The 17,633-nt window shown below is 43.1% G+C and overlaps 1 protein-coding gene across 34 annotated transcripts in view; it reads left to right on the top strand.

The window, feature by feature from the left end:
* SYTL4 (synaptotagmin like 4) overlaps window positions 1-17,633 on the top strand; it is a 160,140-nt gene that overhangs the window by 81,203 nt on the left and 61,304 nt on the right. For 20 of the 34 annotated variants that reach the window (XM_060407945.1, XM_060407940.1, XM_042242207.2 and 17 more), the window contains 4 exons: window positions 1,605-1,713; window positions 3,563-3,662; window positions 4,692-4,900; window positions 7,092-9,721. In XM_060407945.1, coding sequence (XP_060263928.1) covers window positions 1,605-1,713; window positions 3,563-3,662; window positions 4,692-4,900; window positions 7,092-7,240 — 567 coding nt within the window. In that variant the 3' untranslated portion in view covers window positions 7,241-9,721. Of the gene's footprint in view, window positions 1-1,604; window positions 1,714-3,562; window positions 3,663-4,490; window positions 4,901-7,091; window positions 9,722-17,633 lie in introns of those variants that run through there. The other 14 variants (XR_009598856.1, XR_009598861.1, XR_009598854.1 and 11 more) reach the window with 3 other exon arrangements.

Here is a 17,633-nt window from a genome sequence, read left to right as displayed (position 1 = left end):
TACTGGAAATATCAAAGTCAACACACATATTTATGGAATTTAGAAAGATGGTAATGATAACCCTGTATGCAATACAGCAAAAGAGACACAGATGTATACAACAGACTTTTGGACTCTGTGGGAGAGGGAGAGGGTGGGATGATTTGGGAGAATGGCACTGATACATGTATACTATCATGTAAGAAATGAATCGCCAGTCTAGGTTCGATACAGGATACAGGATGCTTGGGGCTGGTGCACTGGGATGACCCAAAGAGATGATATGGGAACAGAGGTGGGAGGAGGGTTCAGGATTGGGAACTCATGTACACCTGTGGCAGATTCATGTCAGTGTATGGCAAAACCAATACAGTATTGTAAAGTAAAATAAATAAAAAAGTAGGAAAAAAAATAACATTAATGATATTAACTATTACAATCCTCAAATTATTCAATAATTCCAATTAATTTAAAACAAAAAACTAGTATATGAAACAACTGCCTTCAGAGCATTAATGTGTTGACTTTGACATTTCAAGTATAAATCAATCATCAATAATTTAATGCAAGCTCTCTTTTAAAAAAAGACTTCTGATCTTTGAAAATCATACAAGTGATACTTGCCTTTCTCATTAAAAAAACACTATAGATATAGAGAGAGTAAAAAGTGAAAGCCCTTTTTCCTTTCCCCATTCTACTCCCTTCTTTAGAAGATACAAGTGTTAAGTTTGTCTGTATCTTTCTGGGTTTTTCTATGCAGTGTAACATAGTGCTTAAAAGCATGGATTCGAGAGCCAGTCTGTCTGAATTTGAATCCTGGCTCTACCAATTACTCTGTGACCTTGGGCAAGTTACTTAACTTCTCTGTTCCTCCGTTCAATAATCTGTAAAGTGTGGGTAATTGTACTCATGTCACAGGGAGTATCTTGAGGATTAAACAAAATGATATACTTAAAATACTATAACAGTACCTGGCAGATATAGTAAGTACTGTATGAGTGATAATGATCATAGTCATTATTAACATATATATATATTCACATATACAAATAAGAATATGTTTTAATATAAGTGGGATACTTTTTCTGCATCTTGCTTTGTTGACTTAACAGTACTTCTTGGATATCTTCCCCTGTTAGCGTGTAGAGAGTCACTGCATCCTTTTTGAGGCTCACATGCCATATGCCATACGAGGGCATTAAAATCACTCATGTAACCTTTCCTATATTGATTGACATTTAGATTGTTTCCACTTTGGGGCTATCACTAACAATGTTGGTAACAAGATTCTTCAGCATGCCATTGGTCCCCTGTCATTTTGTATGGCAGCCTTGCTTGAAGACGTTCAAGGGTATTGGGAATCTAGTAACAGTATCCTCATAGTAGCAAAACAGTCAGCATCACAGAAGACTCTTTGTTAGCTCTTCTGCAGCTCCTTCTGAAGAAACTGCCTAGAATCCTGTGGCTTCCATGGCCTAGGGATCCAGGATGGTATTCATAAATAAGGAGGAGGATACTTTTATGCTGTGAAGCTCTTCCTGAGGGTAATTTTAGATTTGCCTCTGTGAGAGGTCTCAACAGTCTGAATAGCCCAGCCTGACCTATTGGGTTTCTCTGTGTTTCAGATCAGTGCTGAGTCCTCGACTAGCTTGCCAGCACACAAAGGCGAGTTGGTGGTTTCATTGAAATATATCCCAGCCTCCAAACTCCCCGTTGGAAGTGACCGGAAAAAGAGTAAGTTTTCTTTGGGGCCTTGGATTTAACTCTTAGTTTTCCACACTTGATCTGTGCAAGGTTGGTACTGGCTAGTGGCTAGCACTATTGGAGAGACCAGATTATGATTCACACTGGATTGTCTTCTAAGGAAGATTTCTGTAGTAAGTAAGCCATTTCTGTTTTTCAACCGGAAGGGAATGCCTTCAAGTTGAAATTGTTTTTTTGATGCCATTAAACTAACTTGGTCTTGGTCCAGCTCTGGAACGCTACTAAGAGGTGAGAGCAGAACAGAAACTTCAGGACTGAGAGGAGGTGGTTGGAAAGGGTGGTGTATAAGTATAAGGGACAGGAAGTTGAAGGCTGAGGAAGAGTAAGTCAACGCACCAGGCACTGTACTAGTGACTGTGGATATGTAGGTGAATAAGACATGATTTTTGCTCTCCCTTGTACAGCTTATTTTAGAAAGAATGACAGTCATCTGCTCAAAGAACACAGATACAGGAGTGATGAATTCTGTCTGGTTGTATTTGGGAGAGGTTTAAGGAGGAAGTAATGATGATATTTGACTTAAGACTTTACCAGGCAGAAAAGGAAGAGAGTGGGGTGAGAAGAGCACTTTCTAAGAAGAGGAGATAGCAGGAGCAAAGGTTTGAAAAAAGCATGGTAAATGTGAGGTGGTGTGTGACTATGAGGCAGTTAACTTCTTAGCTAAGTGGGGCTGGAGTTCTGATATATAGATATGGGAGTGGAGATGAAATTGTTGATGGGGTTGGAGCCTGGCTATAAAGGGCCATGGATGTAATGGTAACAAGTTGAACTTGATGCTTTGGCAATGCAAGAAAATCAAGAAATTTAAAGGAAAATTTCTTAAAAAGTTCCTTGCAGCAAGGTCTAATCTATAGGGTTTGGGGAAGTCAATGAGATTTCCAAGGAGGGTGTGCAGGATGACTAGAGAAGAGAGGCAAGGAGAGAAGCATGAGGAACAATTTAAAGTATGAAGCGGGGGAGGAGAAGCCAGTGAGGTAGAGGCTTATCAGAAGAGAGCCATGCTGGAAGAGAGCTTGAAGAAGGGAACAGGGTTGTCAACAGTATTGAAATACCACTGGCCTGTCAGGCCCAATGAGAAGACGCACCTCCTCGGCATTAGATTACATTTTCAGTGGATCTCAGTGGAAGCAGAAGCCAGATTTCACTAGAAACTAGGGTGACTGAATGAGGCAAAGTAGAAGTGATGCATGTGGACTCTATTTTCTAGGAAAATTGATGGTGAAAGAAAAGAGAACAATGGAGGAAAGCTTGAGAAGGAGATAGGGTGAAGGGAAATATTCTTTCAAAAGAATTTTTTAAAAGCAGAAGTGAGATTAGCTTCTGTTTAGACTGAAAGGAATGGAACCAGTAGAGAATGAGATATTAAAATGTGCACTGGGGGGTTGAAATTGATGATGCCTGATGAGTCTTGTTGCCATGGGGATGGCATCCAGAACAGAAGTGGAGGAGTTCCCTTTTTTCAATCATTCAACAAATTTCAGGCAACTTTATTTCTCTATGCCTCAATCTTCTCACGTGTAAAATGAGGACAATGATAGTCTATATCTCATATAATTGTTTTGAGGAATAAATGCTTAATGTAGAATATGGCACATAGCCAGTTTTCAGTAAGCCTTTATTGCTATTTTTGTTATGACTTGAGTGCCTGTTGGTCACTGTCAGGCACTGTGCTGGGTACTGTGAATACAAGGCAGGTGTGGTCCGCTTATCGTGGAGCTGGCTGTCTTCAGGAACCAGGAAAGAAAGTGCTATGTAGATAAAGCTCGAGAGAAATATGAAGGTGTCAGAACTCATTTGCTTTGGCTGATATCCCTTCCAGGTAAAGGTGGGGAAGGGGGAGAGCTCCAGGTGTGGATCAAAGAAGCCAAGAACCTCACAGCTGCCAAATTAGGAGGGACTTCAGACAGCTTTGTAAAAGGGTGAGTCCATGGACCAGCTCAAATTAACCAGTTTCAGGACATGAGCACTCAGAGAGGAATCTAGCTAAACCTTTCTCTGTGGATATTATCCCTGTGTGTCCTGCCCCTTCCAGCAGCCAACTTTGCTCTTGAAATTAGGTAATGGCCCAACCTCCACTACTGTGTTGGCACTGGTTGGGGCTCATTTTGGATTGAGCTGCAGTGCTGATTTCCAAAAGGGAGAGTGGTGGACAGTTAGATCCAACTTTTCCTTTGTTATAGATTTGTGCTCTTAATCCTGAATAAAAATCTGCATTCCTTGACTGTCAAGATGGGGACTCAGGACTTTGTTCCCCACAGTATTTAAGCAATGCCAGCTTTCCCCAAGTTACAGTTCACCCCCACTGATTTCAGTTCTCTAGCAAATATGAAATCATGTTTGGCAATGCGTATGCTTATTACAGTGCCAATACTTTGGCCACCTGATGTGAACAGCCAGCTCATTGGAAAAGACCTTGATGCTGGGAAAGATTGAAGGCAGGAGAAGAAGAGGGCGAGAGAGGGTGAGATGGTTAGATAGCATCACCAATTCAATGCAGATGAATTTGAGCAAACTCCAGGAGATAGTGAAGGACAGGGAAGCCTGGCATGCTGCGGTCCACGGGGTCGCAGAGTCAGACATGACTTGGCAACTGAACAACAAGAATTGCTTATTACTGTTGTTTTTTTTTTTTTTTTTTTACCAAAGAGGACTTTGCCCAATAGAGGTGGAACCAGATATTCAAAACCCATTTTTGCTGGAGTATAGACAACAGCTCCCTAATAACATTGTGTTAATTTTCTCTCCAGGATAAAGGCATTGAATCAGGTGAAGGATCTAGTGGAGGTGGTAGGAACTGTGCTTCCGCATATTCAAAGGAGGGAGTATGTGTTCTTGGATCCCAGTTTTGACTCACCTTCCTGAGCTAGGCCTGTGGGAGAGGAAAGGGGAATTTAGAGAGATGTTGCCAGCTTTGAGTAGGTTGTTGACTCCTCCACACTGTCTGCCAGATACCTCCTTCCCATGAGGAACAAGGCCAGTAAGCGTAAAACTCCTGTGGTGAAGAAGACCCTGAATCCCCACTATAACCATACATTTGTCTACAATGGTGTGAGGCTGGAAGATCTCCAACACATGTGCCTGGAACTGACTGTGTGGGACCGGGAGCCCCTGGCCAGCAATGACTTCCTGGGTGGGGTCAGGCTGAGTGTCGGCACAGGTGAGAGCTTCTCCCCTCACCCTCACTGTCTTCAGGGCCTCTTAGATATTTCACTCTGAACAGACCCATCGCTCTCCCTGCCTGGGCTTCCCTGGTGGCTCAGATAGTAAAGAATCTGCCCATAAGGCAGGAGACACAAGTTCAGTTCCTGGGTTGGGAAGATCCCCTGGAGGAGGGCATGGCAACCCACTCCAGTATTCTTGCCTGGAGAATCCCCACGGACAGAGGAGCCTGGCAGGCTACAGTCCATGGGGTCACAAAGAGTCGGACATGACTGAGCCACTTTCGCTGCATAGCTCCTCCCTGCATAGCTCCTCTATGTCAAGAGTTGTCTTCTTTCCTTTCAGTGAACATTCAGACGGATTTACTGAGCGCCTAATATGTGCAGGGCTGGAGGGAGGCCAAGCTCATGCGCTGTCAGGTGTACAGATAAACAGTACCCTGAATGCCCAGGGATGCCATCAGCTTCCCACCAAAAACATCCCCAAATGTCCCTATATCTGTACCTCTGATTTCCACCTTCCATCCTGTTATATAAAAGAAGGGGCCCTTCCTAGCAAAGGCCAAGCTCTGTCCAAGTGTTCTAGATCACAACACCCTCACCTTCTCAATGACCTTTCTTCTGGAATCTCCTGTGTCTCCTGTCTAATCAGTTTTATTCTACCTCCCTATTGGAGGTGAAAGTCGATATGCTCTGGTACTTCTAGTCTTAATAAACAGAAACAAACCTTCTCCTGAGCCCACGTCCCCCCTCTAATCTCTGAAAAAGAGTCGTCCCCATGTCCTCATGTCTCCTTTAGTCTTCAGTCCACTGTGATCCCACCTCTGTCCCACCACTCCACTGAGCAACTGCTTGTGTCAAAATTTTGTTTTCATCATTTTAGAATTTTCACGCTATTTAACATAGCTGATCACTCCCTTTTTCTTGAAATAACTTAGCTTCTGTTGACACCACACTTTTCTGTGGGGCATCCTCATCCTCTAGCCAAACTTTCAATATTGGTGGTTCTCAAGGCTTAGTCTTGAATACTCTTTTCTGTCGCTACAGTCTGCATTCCTGTGACTGAATATTACTTGTATATTGTTAATTCATACAAAGTATTTAACACAAAGCATCTAGAGTGATGTTCTTACAAATGTAAGCCAGTTCATGTCAGTCCCATGCTTAAAACCCTTCAGGAGCTCCTACTGTACTTAGGAAACAACCCAAAGTTCTCACCATGCCAAGAGGCCCCTCTGTGATCTGGACCCTCTGTTCATTTCTTATCTGTCCTGTAATACTGCTTGCTCACTGTGCTCTAAACATGCTGACTAGCTTTGTGTCCTCCAAATATACCAAGTTTCTCCCCACTTTATAACCTCTGCTATTAGTGTTCTCTCTGTCTGGAAGGGCTGCTTCCTTTCTATCCTTCAGCTCCTGACTCAAATATCTCCTCAGAGGGGCCCAAAGACCACTTCATCTAAGGGAGATGCTGACCTAGGCACTACAAATCACTCTGTTTATTTACTTTATGTTGATTATCTCACTCTTGTTGGTTTACTTCTGTATTTTCTATCTTCTCTATTCAAACATAAGCTGCCTGCAGGCAGAACTTTTTCTGTGTTGTTCACACTGTACCTCCAGAGCCTGGAAGAGTACTTAGTACACAGCAGCCACTTGATAAATGTTCCTGAATGAATGAATGTACAAGAGAATAGAAATGAGGCCCTGCATGATCGAAACTTCAAGCCTGGAGTCTGCAGCTAGAAAATAAAAGTGTTCAGCTCTCTTTCTTCCTTCGTCCCTCTTACCCTCTGTGTCTCCTTTCCTCCCTGCTTTCTTCCTCTCTCCCTCTTTCTTCCTTTCTTCCTCCCTTCCCTACATTCCCCTCCTCTCCCTTTCCATCATAAGTCAACTTGGCAGTAACAGAATGGCCCTAGCTGTAATAGCCTTAGAATAAGAGGTCTCGAGCTACCGTGTGCCATTTGGAGCCCTATTTTATCAACTTTAAGTCTCTTGATGGAATCTCAGGAGCAGAGAAATATGGCAGTGCAGAGTCAACAGGGAGCTGTTCCCAGAACACTGTCCCCATTAGCCCATCTTCATAGCGCACTGTCTTTTATGGGATGCTGCCCTTAATGCATAGCGCATCTTCCTCGGCAGGCTGAGGAGTAGGATCTCTGTTCAGCCTCCTCTGGTGTTTTTCCTCAGGGATCAGTAACGGGGAAGTGGTGGACTGGATGGACTCAACTGGGGAAGAAGTGAGCCTGTGGCAGAAGATGCGACAGTACCCAGGGTCTTGGGCCGAAGGGACTCTGCAACTCCGTTCCTCAATGGCCAAGCAGAAGCTGGGCTTGTGAGCCCTGTCCTGCTCTGCAGGTCCATCCCTGTCCAGGGCAAGTCAGAGGAAGTGAAGAAACCAAGGGTGAAGATTTATAATTTGTGTGTGTGTGTGTGATGTATGTGTGTGTATGTAAATGTGTATTTCTACAGCCCTCATTATGCTAGAGTGATGTAGACTTCCCCTTTTTAAAGCAGGCTCAAGAATAAGGGTCTCTTCAAAATATTTTTATTTGTGCATTAACTACTATATATTTTCAGAATCCTGGATTCTTATATCTTTATGAGATTTCATTTATCTTTTAAAATAACTTGTTAATCACCTGTCTTGTTATCCTGGTTCCTCCTTCCATAGGAAGCCCTGGCTGCCTTTGGCACTTGTACTGGTCTGTGTTTCAGGGTATGCCTGGTCTGACGCCAGGGCTCTGGGAAGCAGGGGTGGTTTACTAAAGACAGAAGAAGATTGGAGAGAGGTGACTGGGTCCCTTCTCTCTCCTCCATTTTATGCTTTTCACTCCATTTCCACCTTGACACATTTCTGAAACTTAGTTTTTAACTCTTGTTTGGAGCAGTTTCCGCCTTGCTTGAGTCTAACAGTTTTCCTGGAAATGCTAAGAAGTCTAAGTTGCTTCCAGTTCTGAACACCTTCCCTAGACCTCTGCAGGACCCTTATGATAGAGTTGCTTTAGAAGAGCACTTTAGTTAGATAATGGCCTTTGGACTAGGTCACAGGCATGCCCAGTACAGGCTTTTCAGTGGTTCCAGAGGACCAGCAATGGAGGATCTCTCAGCCCGTGCTGATTCTTTGCATTTTAAACTGATATAGCAGTTGTTAGAAAGCTCCTAATGGAATAAAAGGCATTTTCGCTCTCACATACCACATCTTTTGTATTGTTTGTGTCCGCCATGTGTTACAGTCTACACACTTTGACTGTGTGGATCACAGCAAACTGGAAAATTCTGAAAGAAATGGGAATACCAGACCACCTGACCTGCCTCTTGAGAAAGCAACAGTTAGAACTGGACATGCAACAACAGACTGGTTCCAAATAGGAAAAGGAGTACGTCAAAGCTGTATATTGTCACCCTGCTTATTTAACATTTATGCAGAGTACATCATGAGAAATGCTGGGCTGGAAGAAGCACAAACTGGAATCAAGATTACCAACAGAAATATCAATAACCTCAGGTATGCAGATGACACTACCCTTATGGCAGAAAGCAAAGAACTAAAAAGCCTCTGGATGAAAGTGAAAGAGGAGAGTGAAAAAGTTGGCTTAAAACTCAACATTCAGATAACTAAGCTCATGGAATCTGGTCCCATCACTTCATGACAAATAGATGGTGAAACAATGGAAACAGTGACAAACTTTATATTTTGGGGCTCCAAAATCACTGCAGATGGTGGCTACAGCCATGAAATTAAAAGATGCTTGCTCTTTGGAAGAAAAGTTATGACCAACCTAGATAGCATATTAAGAAGCAGAGACATTACTTTGCTGACAAAGGTCTATATAGTCAAAGCTATGGCTTTACCAGTAGTCATGTATGGATGTGAGAGTTGGACTGTGAAGAAAGCGGAGCGCTGAAGAATTGATGCTTTTGAACTGTGGTGTTGGAGGAGACTCTTGAGACTCCCTAGGACTGCAAGGACATCAACCAATCCATCCTAAAGGAAATTAGTCCTGAATATTCATTGGGAGGACTGATGCTACAATACTTTGGCCACCTGTTGTGAAGAACAGAGTCATTGGAAAAGACCCTGATGCTGGGAAAGATTGAAGGCAGGAGGAGAAGAGGATGACAGAGGATAAGATGGCTGGATGGCATCACTGACTCAATGACCATGAGGTTGCACAAGCTCCAGGAGTTAGTGATGGACAGGGAAGCCTGGCATGCTGCAGTCCATGGTTGCAAAGAGTCGGACACGACTGAGCAACTGAACTGAACTGTTATATCAGCCTGAATAGCCAGCTATGGTCTAAACCAGTCCAGTGTTTTCTCTGGGCTGGGCGCTGTTAGTGTCCAAGAGAGTGGGTTCAGAGAACACAGCTTTTCTGACCTCTTTCTTGAAGTGGTTTCAGTTCCTATTTTTTTCCTCTTGTTTCCCAGAGTTGACCTAGATGTAACCTGGGTGTGGTGGGTTGAAACCTTCCTGAGAAGGGTCTGTTGACCTAAGGTTCATTTTCTGAAACCCACTGTCCCAAACTGACCTTTTAATTCTCACCATTTTCCCTTCCCAAAGTCATCTGTAAAGGGAGTCTATACTGGAGAAGAAGTTCCTTTCAGTAGAGTCGGCTGCCAGCTGCCTGTCCTGTGAGGCTGCGGGGTCACGGGTGGACACTGTGGCTTCTGTTGTATGTGTGAAGTGAACAAAATAGTATTTGGTGTGGATTAATATTGCACTGGAAAGCATAATGGGATCCTGGACTGTCACTTGCTCCTTTGTTCTCCATCCCCCCTGAAATGTCCGTGTGCTTCAATAAAACTTTCTTTCTTGTGAAGTATTTGCATTCCCTAGTTCTCTAGACACTTTTGTCTCTGATGTCCTGACTGTGTTGTTGATTTTCACATGGTTTGAAGGATAAGAACCAAAGTGACAAATGCCCTTCCCTAAGCATCATTTGCCGACTCAAAGAAAAGTTCCCTCTCCTCACATTACTGCCTGATGCCTCCCCTGAGGTCTGATGCATTGGTCTGTATGTTTGGTAGACAGGGAGAGAATGAGAAGCCACCTGAGAAGTGCCAATGCTTGCCTTTCTCTAAAGTATCAAAGGAACTCCTCCTTTAGTCTTGCAGCCACCCCCACCCCATCTCTGCAGCTTCAGGAAGGAGAGAAAAGTACACAGGGGAGGAAAGACATCCTCTGCTGTTTCTGGATCTTTTACTTTCTCTAGGAGGGAGGGCCTTTTCTATCACTCCTGTTTCCACTATTTAGTTTTGAGAGATAAAGAACCCAGATGCCTAGTGACCCATGTCAAAAATAAAGCTCTGGGTTTCTGGGTAAAGCCCAAGTGATTCTTGATCTCTTGTACAAAAGGGCATGAAAATATACTGAATGCCTCTTGGATACAAAGCTTTCTGCTAGGCATATGTTATTTCCCTGATTTCTCCAAGTCCTTATTGAAAGGTTGCTGCTATGAGCTGTGAACCAAGCTACAATTTTTGGCCTCTGGAGGAGAGGAATTCGATCCGGGGCCAGTGATGAGGTTTGATTGCTCAGAGATTTTTGTGTAATAAAAGTTTTATTAAAGTATAAAAGAGATAGAGAAAGCTTCTGAGATAGATATCAGAAGGGGACAGAAAGAGTGTCCCCTTGCTAGTTTTTTAACAAGGAGTTATATACTTATTAAAGTGAAAGTGAAGTCGCTCAGTTGTGTCTGACTCTTAGCGACCCCATGGACTGCAGCCTACCAGGCTCCTCCATCCATGGGATTTTCCAGGCAAGAGCACTGGAGTGGGGTGCCATTGCTATATGCCTATTAGCAAGCTGCAAAACTGAGAGAGTTACACTAGGCCCCTCACCCACACGTGCATTTTGAGATAGCATTGACACAAGGTGAGTCATCCAAGACCATAAAACAGTTGACAGGAATCTTGAAGAAAGGCAGTTCAGTCACTCAGTAGTGTCTGACTCTTTGCAACCCCATGGATTACAGCACACCAGGCTTCCCTGTCCATCACCAACTCCCAGAGCTTGCTCAAACTCCTGTCGAGTCAGTGATGCCATCCAGCCATCTCATCCTCTGTTGTTCCCTTCTCCTGCCTTCAAACTTTCCCGGCATCAGGGTCTTTTCCAATGAGTCTGTTCTTCACGTCAGGTGGCCAAAGTATTGGAGCTTCAGCATCAGTCCTTCCAAAGAAATCCCAGGGCTGATCTCCTTCAGAATGGACTGGTTGGATCTCCTTGCAGTCCAAGGGACTCTCAAGAGTCTTCCCAACACCACAGTTCAAAAGCATCAATTCACTGATGCTCAGCCTTCTTTATGGTTCAACTCTCACATCCATACATGATTACTAGAAAAACCATAGCTTGACTAGATTTCCAAGCAAATACATAGTTCATTAACATAGCTTAAGGGAGACATTTCCATGAGAAAATGCATTGGCTAGCTCAAGGTTTGAGATAAAGTTTAAGTTCAAGCGGAACTTAATGTGTTGTCACCATGACAACAGATTAATAAATAAATTTTAAAAGAAAAAAAGCTCTGCCACTTCTAGTTTTATTTCCTCCTGGCACTTGGGGACCTCTGGCCTCACTACTGAGGCTGTTAAGACTCATTATGAACTAGGAAAACTTTCCTTTGCACAGATGAGGAAAATCAGCCCACTCTCAGGCAGTAGAGTGGGGATGTGAATCAAGGTCGGAGTCTGCTGGAACATGCTGCCTCCTGTGAAGATGATATGCGTATCAGGCCAAGATTTGAAGGAAGGGAGGGATGGCTCTTCTGAAATATCACAAAGAGAGGAGTTTTGCTCACAAGACAGAACAATCAGAATGCTTTGATGTTACCTAGTCAGCAGACTGACGGAATAGCTTGTGTGTGTGTGTGTCTGTGTGTGTGTGTCTGTGTGTGTAGGCCCTAGAGGGTTGGGTCTAGTAAGCCCTTTGGGTCTGGCTGTCAATCTGACTCCACTGTGTCTCCTCCTGTTTTAAGGAGTTAGAATTTCCTGACTATTATTCCAAAGGAAGTAACAGTAAAATCTGACTGAAAGAAAGCACGATTAATTTGTCTTGACTACACAATAAAGTGAAACAAAACAAAAGCTCCTGAATTTTTTTAAGCTAGAGGAGCATTTATATAGAGAGTCAGGCCCAGGTGGGAACTCTGATTGAGAGGCCATAGGCCTCCTTGGGTTTTCACTCAGGCCTTTGACCCTCTGGAGCATGAGTGAGAAAGACAAGGAAGGCATTCATTTTACCCGATGTGCGATCTTTGCCTTTGGAGCCACAGACCCTGTCTGACCAGAGATTTCCCACATTGACTCACTATATTTTGCCTTCTGCCCATAACTTGCTTCCTGCCTTTCAGAGCTCCTGTATTTCCTGGGAGGGAAAAGGGACCTTTGTGCTCCAAATTTGATCATTTGTTATTTGTCCAATTCTACCCAGAAACTGCCTTTTAATTTTTCTTTTTTTTTAATTTTTATTTTTGCTTTATTTTACTTTACAATACTGTATTCAAAATAGTTTTCACTAATCAGCCCAGTAGAAAAGATTCTCTATGACTCACCACTGCACCCATAGGTCCTGGACATTCGATTTCCATTCCATCATTCTGCTTCAGACTGAGTTTTCTTGGGTCGGGAGCTTTTCTTTTCCCTCTTTCCTCCTTGGCAAACTCTTGAGTTTTCCATCTGAGTGGAATTACAAAAGATGAAAACTCCTTGCTTAGAGTTTTCAGCTGTCTTTAAATGAAAAGTAGAAAGAGAAGCAGAAACAGTATAACATCCTGTTTAGGAACAATGGCTCTGGAGCTAGGCCATTTTGGTTTAAATCCTGACTGCCACTTGTGAGCTCAGTGATGTTTGGCAAGTTTCCTGACCTCTCTGTGCTTCCACATCTGAGCTGTGTGATCTTAGGCAAGTTGCCTAACCTCTCTGTGATTCCACATCTCAGCTGCATGACCTTAGGCAAGTTGCCTAACATCTCTGTGCTTCCACTTCTGAGCTGTATGATTTTAGGCAAGCTGCTCATCCCCTCTGTGCTTCCATTTTTGAACTGTGTTATCTTAGGCATGTTGTCTGACCTCTCTATGCTTCCACATCTGAGCTGTGTGATCTTAGGCAAGTTGCCTGACCTCTCTGTGCTTTCATTTACGAGTTGCGTGATCATAGACAAGTTGCCTGACCTCTCTGTGTGTCTCCTTCTGAGCTGTGTGATCTGATGCAAGTTGCCTAACATCTCTGTGCTTCCACGTCTGAGCTGTGTGATCTTAGACAAGTTGCCTGGCCACTGTGTTCTTCCACATCTGAGCTGTATGATCTTAGGCAAGTTGCCTGACTTCTCTGTGCTTCCACTTTTGCATTGTGTGATGATAGGCAAGTTTTCTGACCACTCTGTGCTTAACTTCTGAGATGTGTGATTTAAATTAAGTTGCCTCACCTATCTGTGCTTCCACAACTCAGCTGTGCAATCTTAGGCAGGTTACCTAACCTCCCTGTGCTTCCATATGTGAGCTGTGTGATCTTAGGCATCTTGCTTTACCTCTCTGTGCTTCCATATGTGAGCCTTATGATCGTAGGCAAGTTGTCAGACATCTCTGTGTTCCAAATATGAGCTGTGTGATCTTAGGCAAGTTGCCTAACCTCTCTGTGCTTCCACATCTGAGCTATGTGATCTGTGGCAAGTTGCATAACCTACCTGGGCTTCCACTTAAAAGCTGTGTGATCTTAGGCAAATTGCCTAACCTCTTTGTGCTTCCATATCTAAGCTGTGTGACCTTAGCCAAGTTGCCTAAATCTCTCCTTCCATATCTCAGCTGTGTTGTTTTATGCAAGCTGCTTAACCCATCTGTGTTTCCACTTAAGAGCTGTGTGATTTTAGGCATGTTGCCTAACCTCTCTGGGCTTCTACATCTGAGCTGTGTCATCTTAGGCAATTTCCCTGACTTCCCTGTGCTTAAATTCTGAGCTGTGTGATTTTAGGGGAATTGCTTAACCTCTTTGTGCTTCCACTTCTGAGCTGTGTTATCTTAGACAAGTTGCTTGACCACTCTGTGCTTCCATATCTCAGCAATATGATCTTAGGTAAGTTGTGTAACCTCTCTGTGATGCCATAGGTGAGCTGTGTGACCTTAGGCAAGTTGCCTGAACTCTCTGTTCTTCCACTTGTGATCTTAGGTAAGTTGCCTGACCTCTCTGTGCTTCCACTTTTGAGCTGTTTGGTCTTAGCAAGTAGCCTGACATCTCTGTGCTTGCACTTCTGAGCTGTGTAATCTTAGGCAAGTTGCCTGACTTGTCTGTGCTTCCACTTATGAGCTGGGTGATGTTAGGCAAGTTGCCTAACTTCTCTGTGCTTCCACTTCAAAGCTCTGTACTTAGGCGAGTTGCCTGACCTCTCTGTGCTGCCACTTCTGAGCTGTGTGTTCCAAGGCAAGTTGCCTGACCTCTCTGTGCTGCCACTTGTAAGCTGTGTAATATTAGGCAAGTTGAGGGACCTCTTGCACTCCATATCTGAGCTGTGTTCAGTTCAGTTCAGTCGCTCAGTCCTGTTCCACCCTTTGAGACCCCCGTGGGCTGCAGCATGCCAGGCTTCCCTATCCATCATCAACTCCTGGAGTTTGCTCAAACTCATGTCCATCGAGTCAGTGATGCCATCCAGTCATCTCATCCTCTGTCATCCCTTTCTCCTCCTGCCTTCAAACTTTCCCAGCATTAGGGTCTTTTCCAATGAATCAGTTCTTCGCATCAGGTGGCCTAAGTATTGGACCTTCAGCTTCAACATCAGTTCTTCCAATGCATATTCAGAACTGATTTCCTTTAGGATGGACTGGTTGGATCTCCTTGCAGTCCAAGGGAGTCTCAAGAGTATTCTCCAACACCACAGTTCAAAAGCATCAATTCTTCAGTGCTCATGATCCAACTCTCACATCCAAACGTGACTACTGGAAAAACCATAGCTTTGACTAGATGGAACTTTGTCAGCAAAGTAATGTCTCTCCTTTTTAAAAAGCTGTTTAGCTTTGTCATAGTTTTTCCTCCAAAGAACATATATACAATGGAGTATTACTCAGCCATTAAAAAGAATACATTTGAGTCAGTTCTAATGAGGTGGATGAAACTGGAGCCTATTATACAAAGTGAAGTAAGCCAGAAAGAAAAACACCAATACAGTATACTAACGCATATATATGGAATTTAGAAAGATGGTAATGATAACCCTGTATGTGAGACAGCAAAAGAGACACAGATGTATAGAACAGTCTTTTGGACTCTGGGAGAGGGAGAGGGTGGGATGATTTGGGAGAATGGCATTGAAACGTGCATAATATCATATAAGAAACGAATCGCCAGTCTAGGTTCGATGCAGGATACAGGATGCTTGGGGCTGGTGCACTGGGATGACCCAGAGGGATGGTACCTGGAGGGAGGAGTGAGGGGGGTTCAGGATGGGGAACACATGTACACCCGGGGTGGATTCATGTTGATGTATGGCAAAACCAATACAATATTGTAAAGTAATTAGCCTCCAATTAAAATAAATAAATTTAAATTTAAAAAATACAGATATCAGAGGAAAAAAAAAAAAGAGCAAGTGTGTTTTAATTTCATGGATGCATGCACCATCTGCTGATTTTGGAGCCCAAGAAAATAAAGTCTGTCATGGTTTCCATTGTTTCCCCATCTATTTGCCATGAAGTGATGGGACCGGATGCCATGATCTTCGTTTTCTGAATGTTGAGTTTTAAGACAGCTTTTTTATTCTCCTCTTTCACTTTCATTAAGAGGCTCTTTAGTTCTTCTTCACTTTCTGCCATAAGGGTGGTGTCATCTGCATATCTGAGGTTATTGATATTTCTCCCAGTAATTCTGATTCCAGCTTGTGCTTCATCCAGCCTTGCATTTCACATGATGTACTCTGCATAGATGTTAAATAAGCAGGGTGACAATATACAGCCTTATCGTACTCCTCTCCCAATTTCGTTTCAGTCTGTTGTTCCATGTCTGGTTCTAACTGTTGCTTCTTGACCTGCATACAGATTTCTCAGGTGGGAGGTAAGGTGCTCTTGTATCCCCATCTCTTTAAGAATGTTCCACAGTTTATTGTGATCCACACAGTCAAAGTCTTTGGTATAGTCATTAACACAGAAGTAGGTGTTTTTCTGGAACTCTCTTGCTTTTTCTGTGATCCAACAGATGTTGGCAATTTGATCTCTGGTTTCTGTGCCTTTTCTAAATCCAGCTTGAACATCTGGAAGTTCTCAGTTCACATATTGCTGAAGGCTGGCTTGGAGAATTTTGAGCATTACTTTGCTAGCGTGTGAGATGAGTGCAATTGTGCAGTAGTTTGAGCATTCTTTGGCATTGCCTTTCTTTGGGATTGGAATGAAAACCGACCTTTTCCAGTCCTGTGGCCACTGCTGAGTTTTCCAAATTTGCTGCCGTATTGAGTACAACACTTCAACAGCATCAATTTCAGGATTTGAAGTAGCTCAGCTTGAATTCCATCACCTCCACTGGCATTGTTCATAGTGATGCTTCCTAAGGCCCACTTGACATCACATTCAAGGATGTCTGGCTCAAGGTGAGTGATCACACCATCGTGGTTATCTGGGTCATTAAGATCTTTTTGTGTAGTTCTTCTTGTATTCTTGTCTCCTCTTCTTAATATCTTCTGCTTCTGTTATGTCTGTCCTTTATTGTGCCCATCTTTGCATGAAAAGTTCCCTTGGTATCTCTAATTTTCTTGAAGAAATCTCTACTCATTCCCATTCTATTGTCTTTCTCTATTTCTTTGCATTGATCGCTGAGGAAGGCTTTCTTATCTCTCCTTGCTGTTCTTTGGAACTCTGCATTCAATTGGGTATATCTTTCCTTTTCTCCTTTGCCTTTCACTTCTTTTCTCAGCTATTTGTAAGACCTCCTAAGATGACCATTTTGCCTTTTGGATTTCTTTTTCTTGAGGATGGTTTTCATCACCACCTCCTGTACAATGTCACAAACCTTTGTCCTTTGTTCTTCAGGCACTCTGTCTATCAGATCTAATCCCTTGAATCTATTTGTCACTTCCACTGTATAATCATAAGGGATTTGATTTAGGTCATACCTGAATGGTCTAGTGTTTTCCCCTACTTTCTTCGATTTAAATCTGAATTTGGCAAGACGGAGTTCATGATCCGAGCCACAGTCAGCTCCCGGTCTTGTTTTTGCTGACTGTATAGTGCTTCTCCATCTTTGACTGCAAAGAATATAATCGATCTGATATAAGTGTTGACCACCTGGTGATGTCCATGTGTAGTCTTTCCTTGTGTGTTGGAAGAGGGTGTTTGTGATGACAGGTGTGTTCTCTTGGCAAAACAGTTAGTCTTTGCTGTGCTTCATTTTGTACTCCAAGGCCAAACTTGCCTGTTACTCCAGATATCTCTTGACTTCGTCCTTTTGCATTTCAATCATCTTAGATGGAAATGACATCTTTTTTGTTTTGGTGTTAGTTCTAGAAGGTCTTATAGGCATCATAGAACCATTCACTCCAGCTTCTTCAGTATTAGTGGTTGGGGTATAGACTTAGATTACTGTGATACTGAATGGTTTGCCTTGGAAATGAACAGAGTTCATTCTGTCATTTTGAGATTGTACCCATCTTAGGCCAGTTACCTAAGTTCTCTGTGCTTCCATATGTGAGTGGTGTGATCTTAGTCAAGTTGCATAACCTTTTCGTGCTTCCATATCTTAGCTGTGTGATCTTAGACA

This window comes from Ovis aries, chromosome X, assembly GCF_016772045.2.
Source record: "Ovis aries strain OAR_USU_Benz2616 breed Rambouillet chromosome X, ARS-UI_Ramb_v3.0, whole genome shotgun sequence".
Lineage (NCBI taxonomy): Eukaryota > Metazoa > Chordata > Mammalia > Artiodactyla > Bovidae > Ovis > Ovis aries.
This window is presented reverse-complemented; position numbering and strand designations above follow the sequence as displayed.